The sequence below is a fragment of the Galeopterus variegatus genome, unplaced genomic scaffold, assembly GCF_000696425.1.
Source record: "Galeopterus variegatus unplaced genomic scaffold, G_variegatus-3.0.2 Scaffold5637, whole genome shotgun sequence".
Lineage (NCBI taxonomy): Eukaryota > Metazoa > Chordata > Mammalia > Dermoptera > Cynocephalidae > Galeopterus > Galeopterus variegatus.
In genome coordinates, this window is record NW_007731748.1 from 43,289 (window position 1) to 51,016 (window position 7,728).

A 7,728-nucleotide genomic window follows, 5' to 3' on the forward strand; every position below is an offset into this window, starting at 1 on the left:
GTCAGTTGGGGAGGGGTGGGAATTATAAGGCAGTAGACAAGTGGTAATGAGAATTTGAGACTTCCCAGGGCCGGCCCGTGGCTCACTCGGTAGAGTGCGGTGCTGATAACACCAAGGCCCCGGGTTCGGATCCCATATAGGGATGGCCGGTTTGCTCACTGGCTGAGCGTGGTGATGACAACACCAAGTCAAGGGTTAAGATCCCCTTACTGGTCCTCTTAAAAAAAAAAAAAAGAATTTGAGACTTCCCAAATTTTTGATGATATAAACAGAAATAAAGAACACAATGAGACCAATTCTGCTAGTCTTAAAGCAGCACAGTGCTATGAGTGATAGAAATGGGAAGGGATAGGTATTTGGGACCTAGAAGGGGCAGTCTTAGAGTAAACGCTCTGAGCTTACTTTTTTTTTTTTTTTTTTCAAATGATGCAATTTAAAAATGCTTTGTTCTCTAACGTGATTTGTACTTTCCACTTATTTACTATATGTGTAAAGTACAGGTGTATTCTCTTTCTCTGTGTGTATTCAGGTTTTCAAAATATCTGGTAATATGTTAAGTAGCAGCTCAAAATATGTTAAATAGCAGCTCAAATATGATTTTTAAAAAGCTGCCACTGAGCTGACTTCCTACAAATCAGGGTCGTTCAAATATCATGACTGTGTTCATGTTCAAGCGTCATGTTGTGTTTTGGTTGGCTTAGTCTGTTTCTGTTGCTACAGTTCCCAAAGAGGCACCTCCAGAGAGATGAGCAACCACTCCCAGGGGAGCCCCTAGTAAAGAACCTAGCATGGTGCTTGCTGTCTGGTACATTGTGATAATGATGGGATTTTGGACCCTCTCCAGTTCTTTCTGCTAATGTTAAATTCTTCCTTCTCAGTAATCTGATTCTTGACCAGCCATTTGATGATTCCATTGCAGTTGTCAAGAATCTTCTGTTTGACTTCATCTTTGATTCTTCTTTGAAATTTCTCATCTTGCACTGTGGCCTATTGAATACATAGCATCTGAGCAATTTCTTAGGTTATATTTCATGTCTTTGCTCTCATCTTCAACTTCATACTTTTAAGCCTCTTGGAACATATGCTCAGTGTTTTCCATGTTCAAACACTGTGCATTGGTCTTTTAATCTTCTCTTTTCTTAATCTGTTATCTACTGCAGACACATTAGAGATGCTATTGGCATCAATATCAAAAGTTACTTCAATCTTTGGAAATCCTAAGGGTGCAGGAAGTATGCCTGTGATTTCAAATTTCCCAATCTGGTTGTTATCCTTCATGACTGTAAATTGATTTCATAAACCAGAATGAGCAAACCAAACTCGGTGTCAGAGTAGATGGTGACAGTCTGAGACTGTTTGGTATGAACAGTTGTATTGCACTTGATCAGAATAGTTATGACTCTGCCATAGGTTTCAATTCCAAAGGAAAAGGAGTGATACTAAAGAGAAGCACATCTGAATATCTTCAAAGTTATTTCCGAACAAGGGACAAAGTGGCTGCCTAGATAAGTGTAAACATACTGACATCCAGATCAGGGTTGATGCTTTTTTTTCAATTCCTTTCTGTTGAAAAAGTCCTGTAGGGATTTCTACGTTTCTGAAGTTTGGAGATGCAGTTGGAACCACACACTAGGATGATGATGCCGTGAGTCTAAGACTTATCCACCATGATACGAATAAAGGGTTTAAAAAAAAAAAAAAAAACCTTTTTTCCTTCTCTATGGACAAATTTAGTTAACTTTCTAGCTCTTTTCCTCTGGAAAATTGGTAAAGGTGGTGTACAGCTTGTTTCTACGCAATATTATTTATGGTAAAAGTAACATCTAATTGTTAAACTGCATCAGAATTGGAATGTCTGTAAATGAGCTATACGTGTCTGGTGAGAAGTCATAGCTTTGGGCTTCCCTTAGTGAGTTTTCGCCATGGTCATGTCCCTTGCTAGGGCCTTGGAAGCTTTGCCCAGAGGACTGCTACTAGAGATAATAGTTCCTGTGGAATATGAGACTTTGCTGTGGTCTGAATGTTTATGTCCCCCCAAAATTCATATGTTGAAATCCTTACCCCCAAGGTGATGATATTAAGAGGTAGATGCCTTAGGGGAGATGATTAGATCATGAGGGCATAGCCCTCATGAATGGGATTAGTGCTATAAAAGAAGCACCAGAGAATTGCCTTGGCCCTTCTACCACATGAAGAAAGAGCAAGAAAGCACCATCTTATAAGAAAGTGAACCCTCACCAGACACCAGATCTGCTGGCTCCTTGATCTTGGACTTCTCAGGCTCCAGAACTGTGAGAAATAAATTTCTATTGTTTATAAGCTATCCAGTCTATGATATTTTGTTGTAGCAGCCCAAATGGACTAACACAGGCTTCTAAGCCAGCGTGACATCCATATTCACTTGTTGCCTTGTCTCATTCCTTCATACCTGAGCTGTCACTAAGGGGGGACAGGAGGCATAGAGTAGACCTTAGACTGCTACATGGACTACTGTGAGGACTCTGCTGAAGAAACTCATCTGATGCTGCTCAGCTGCATACTGTGTTTTGTTAGTATGCTCTAAGTGGACTAATGCTAAGTGTCCTGTTAGGGTCTTGTGAGATTGACTGTCTAGTCAAAGTCTTTTCCAACCAAATGAGTGTCCCTTAAATGCGAACATTCCATCTTTGTTAGCAAAGGTGGGGCAAATCAAAAGTACGACCTCTTAGGTTATAGATCAGCACATCTCTTTCAGCACCAAATGTCTTGTCCAAGTCCTAAGCAACAATTTTGACCATTGGCTCATTGATGATTCTTATATTGAGACCATCAATGGTTCCAGAGTATTTGGAGGGCTGATGCTTGGAGTGGTTAAATTTATCCAGTACTATGTTGACAGCATTGGTGATGATCTTCCCATGCAGGTGAGCTTATGTAGTTGTTTTTTGTTTTGTTTTGTTTTTTGCTTTTGTCTTTGTTAGAACCACGGGGTAGATATTTCCTCAGAAGGGAAGCTTTTAGCTTTTTTTGTTTTTGAGATAAAATTCACATAACATAAAATTCACAATTTTAATAATCTAAAAATGTACAATCCAGTTGTTTTTAGTATATTCACAATGTTGTACAATTACCATGGTCTAATTTCAAAACATCTCCAGCTCCCCAAGAAGAAACCCATTCCTCCCAATTCCTTTCTCCCCCTATACCGTAGCAGCCACTAATTTACTTTACATCACCATGGATTCTCCTATTCTAGATATTTCATAGAAATGTAATCACATAATATGTAGTCTTTTTGACTGGCTTCTTTCACTTAGAATAATGTTTTCAAGGTTCATCTGTGTCATAGCATGTATCGACATTTCATTCCTTTTATGGCTGAGTAATATTCTATTGTATGATCTACCACGTTTACATCACCATGGATTCTCCTATTCTAGATATTTCATAGAAATGTAATCACATAATATGTCGTCTTTTTGACTGGCTTCTTTCACTTAGAATAATGTTTTCAAGGTTCATCTGTGTCATAGCATGTATTGACATTTCATTCCTTTTATGGCTGAGTAATATTCTATTGTATGATCTACCACTTTTGTTTATCCATTCATCTGCTGATGTTTATCATTCATCTGCTGACATTTGGGTTGTTTCCAGTATTTGGCTATTGTCAATAGTGCTGCTGTGAGCATTTATGTACAAGTTTTTATGTGAACACTATGTTTTCAATTATCTTGCATATATGTAGGAACAGACTTGCTTAGTCACGTGGTAACTCTGTCTTCAACAAGAAGCTTTTAGTTTTCCCTTTATATTTCATCTGGGTCATTTGCCATCATGAGAGATCAGTGCTTCATATATGAGTTTAGAACTGCCTCATGAAAAATGCGTGTAATCAGACATTTCACATTTTAAAATAATGTTTTAAAGGTTCGTTGCAACTTGAGTCTTTGCAGGATCACAGATCAATTGTCTTATGTCAATAAAGACAGCATGGCTTGAGGTGGTCCCATTTTCTGACCACTGGCAATTATCTCCACTTTTGTACAGAATTAGATGGTGCCAAGATCAGTGCTCTTTGATGTGATTGCTGAGGAGGATGGGTCCGGCTTGTAGGAGAAAGACACAGACACTGGAGCTGCTGCTACATTCAATCTGGGTTTGCTCTTGTTCTTTCCTCATGAAAGATGGAGTCCTGGGAAGAAACTTCAAAGATCTTTTTCCCTACTTTCCCTATTACCTATTATCTTAGGGATTGATTCTTCTGTTTATTTAGTTTAGGGTCTCTGTTTTATACTGTTGCATTTTTCAAAAGCTGGGTGATTCTTAACTGTCCATATTATAAGTAAAGGTATAGATTGAATAGTTTTGGTAGCTGGAGTGTATATCCTTAGTCCATGTGAGAATTTCTGTTCACCTGGCAGGGAAGCCAGTGCCCTGGTGTCTGTCTGTTAAGTTACCTGGGGCAGTTGCACTTACCTGGCCCAGATGCCCAGTCTGGGACCTCGCTGATTAGAGCTCCCGTAGTAGAGAGCTGTACTCAGGTGCTGGCCCCTGTGACGCATTATGGGGGTTATCTCTCCAAGGGCAGATGAGGGGGCACTAACCCAGCTATTCCAGCATCCTTTAATTCATTTTGTGACTGATCACTTACAGTATCTTCTCTCTTAGATCAAGGCATTTTTTCTAGAGGTATTTCTGGTAAAACTCATGATGTGTAGACAGGGGGTAGGGTCTTCTTTTCTACCTGTGTAGGTTATTGATTCTCCAGCTGCCAGTTGCCATCTGCTTTAATAACCTCCAGAAGCTCATGTTGTGAGCTGCTGGTTACATCCCACTTGGCTTTCCAGCATTGAGATGGATTTATTTTCATTTCCTGTTTCTTCTAACATTTCAGTAGGATTTGGAGAAGAAGGAAAAGATAATCTATATAATAAACCTTTTCTTTACTTTTATCTAGATTCGGACAGTCCAATCCAACCTTTTATCTCCAAAAGGGCATTCAAGCATATGTACTCAGGAAAAAACCACCAGGTTCACTTCTACCTAAAGCGCATAAGGTATGGTATACAAATATAATGATAAATTCTTTGGTGACACATAAATGCTTTTTACATAAACAAAAACAATTTAAATTTCTTTAAAAAATCATCTTATGATTACTAAATAATAGAAAGTACATTTTATTTCTAGTTAAAATTTCACTTGAATTGTATCCCTTTTTAATTTTAAAAGGATTTGGAGTTGAAAACTTAGGCTATCTTTAAGTTATTAATCTGGAGCAATAGCCAGTCTTCTTGTGGATTTGATTCCTTCCTGTACCCTGGCTAGAATTACAGTCAGCCAATGAATATTTTTAGTGCTCTTCATGTATAGATGTTTTGTTTTTGTCATATATTTAAGTTATTATAACAGTATCTACTCACTGAATTTTTTTTGACATGCTATGTCTCCATTCATTTAGTTCATCTTTGTTTTCTCTCAGCATATTTTGTATTTTCATTGTAGAAATCTTACAAGTCTTTCCTTAGATTTATTCTTAGACATTAATGATTTTTGCTGCTGTTGTAATGGTGTTTTATTTATTTATTTATTACCCACAGAACAAGTCTTAATACATTTAAAAAGACTAAGATCATAGAAAATAAGTTCTCTGACTAATCACAGAGGGAAATTTAGAAAATTCACAAAAGTATAGACGTTAAACAACACTCTTCTGTCTACAGTCATACCAGCCTGAATGTGCCCGATCTTGTTTGATCTCAGAAACAACACTCTCCTAAATAAACAATGGGTAGAAAGAGAAATCACAGGGAAATTAGAGAGTACTTTGAGATAAAGATCAAAGTGCAACATCTCAGAATTTATAGGGTGTAGGTCTCATGCAGTACTTAGAGGAAAATTTATACTTGTAAACATCTACATTAAAAATAAGAAAAATCTCAAATCAGTAATGTAAACTTCTACCTTAAGAAAATAGAAAAAGAAAATAAAACTAAACCAAAAGCAAATGTAAGTAGGAAATAACAAAAATCACAACAGAAATATTTAAAATAGTGAATTAAAAAACAATAGAGAAAATCAACAAAACTGAAAGTTGATTCTTTAAAAAGATCACCAAAATTTGCAAACCTTTATCTAGACTGACCAAGAAAAAAAAAGAGAGAAGACTGAAATTACTAAAATCAGAAACAAAGCAGGGACATTATTACATTGTCGTTATGGTTTTTTGTGGTGGTTAAGATATAGTTTCTTTCTCTTTCTCATTTGTGTTTTTGTTCTACCACTGGGTTTTGTTCTTTCTTGTGTATTTTTGGTAGTGATTATATATTTTTCATTCCAGATGCAGGACTCCCTTGAGGATTTCTTATAAAGTCTAGTCATGTGGTGGTGAACTCCCCACATTTTTTGTTTGGAAAATACACTATTTTCCCTTCATTTCTGAAGGATAGCCTCGCTGAGTATAGTACACTTGGCTGGCAGTTTTATTTCTTTTAGTATTTCGAATATATCATCCCATTTTCTTCTGGCCTGGAGAGTTTCTGTTGAGAAGTCTGCTGTTAGTCTGATAGGGACTCCCTTATAAGTGGCTTGACCTTTTTTTATTGCTTCTTTTAAGATTCTCTCTTTGTCTTTGAGCTTTGCCAGTTTGACTATAATATGTCTTAGAGAGGATATTTTTGGGTTGAATCTGTTTGGAGATCTATGAGCCTCCTGGATCTGAAGGTCCATGTCTCTCCCTGTACCTGGGAAATTTTCCATTATTATTTTGTTGAATAATTTTTCAATGCCTTTTCCTCTCTCCTCTCCTTCTGGAACACCCATGATTCAAATGTTTGTGTGCTTAAGGTTGTCTGCTAGTTCTCTTAGGTTTTCTTCATTTTTTTGAATTATTTTTTCCTTTTTTTTCTGTCTGCCTGGGTTATTTTGAAAAGACTGCCTTCAAGATCAGATATTCTTTCTTCTGCTTGTTCTAGCCTGCTGCTTAAGCTATCAGTTGTGGTTTTTATTTTGTTGATTGAATCTTCCAGTTCCATGAGTTCTGCTACATTCTTTTTTAAGGTATTAATCTCTTTGTAAATATCCTCCTTCATATCCTGGGTTTTTTTTTTTTTGTTTTTTTTTTTCTCATTTCATTATGTTGTCTAACTGAGTCTTCTTGTATCTCAGTGAGTTTCCTTAAGATTGTTGCTTGGAATTCCTTTTCAGTCACTTGAAGGGTTTCCTACTCTATAGGGTCTGGTATTTGAAAACTATTGTATTTTTTTTTATTGTATTCTTTTGGTGGTGTCATGTTTTCTTGGGTTTTTATATTTCTGATCATCTGGTAGAGCAGTTGCTTCTTCTATTATTTTGGAGTGGGCTTTCAGGAGAGAGACATCCTCTTCTTTTTCTGGTCTCTGCTGGTGACTCTCTGTGTATCAGTGCAGTTGAGTGTCTGGTGGGCCTCCTGCACGATGGCTGTGGCTACTGCTGTAGTGTTGAGCCATGTTTTCAGCAGCCATGACTGTGGCAGTGGTTGTGGTGGACCACCCACTCAGAAGTGGTATTTTCAGCATTCTCTCTTGTCTGCTTCCAGGTGGAGGGGACTGCCCTTGGCTCCTGCCTAGGACAGTGGGCATGTTCTCTTGCCTGCTTCTGGGCAGTGGGGGCTGCCTTTGACTCCTGCCTGGCCCCCTAGGCCTGCTCTCTCTTTTTTTTTTTTTTTTCCTTTTTGTCTTTTTTCGTATAGGGGATCACAACCCTTGG

The 7,728-nt window shown here is 37.6% G+C and overlaps 1 protein-coding gene across 1 annotated transcript in view; it reads left to right on the top strand.

The window, feature by feature from the left end:
- The window catches only part of ACAD11 (acyl-CoA dehydrogenase family, member 11), a 96,932-nt gene that overhangs the window by 8,220 nt on the left and 80,984 nt on the right, over positions 1–7,728 (top strand). Inside the window, 1 exon segment of the mRNA XM_008589755.1 lies at positions 4,940–5,039. Coding sequence (XP_008587977.1) covers positions 4,940–5,039 — 100 coding nt within the window.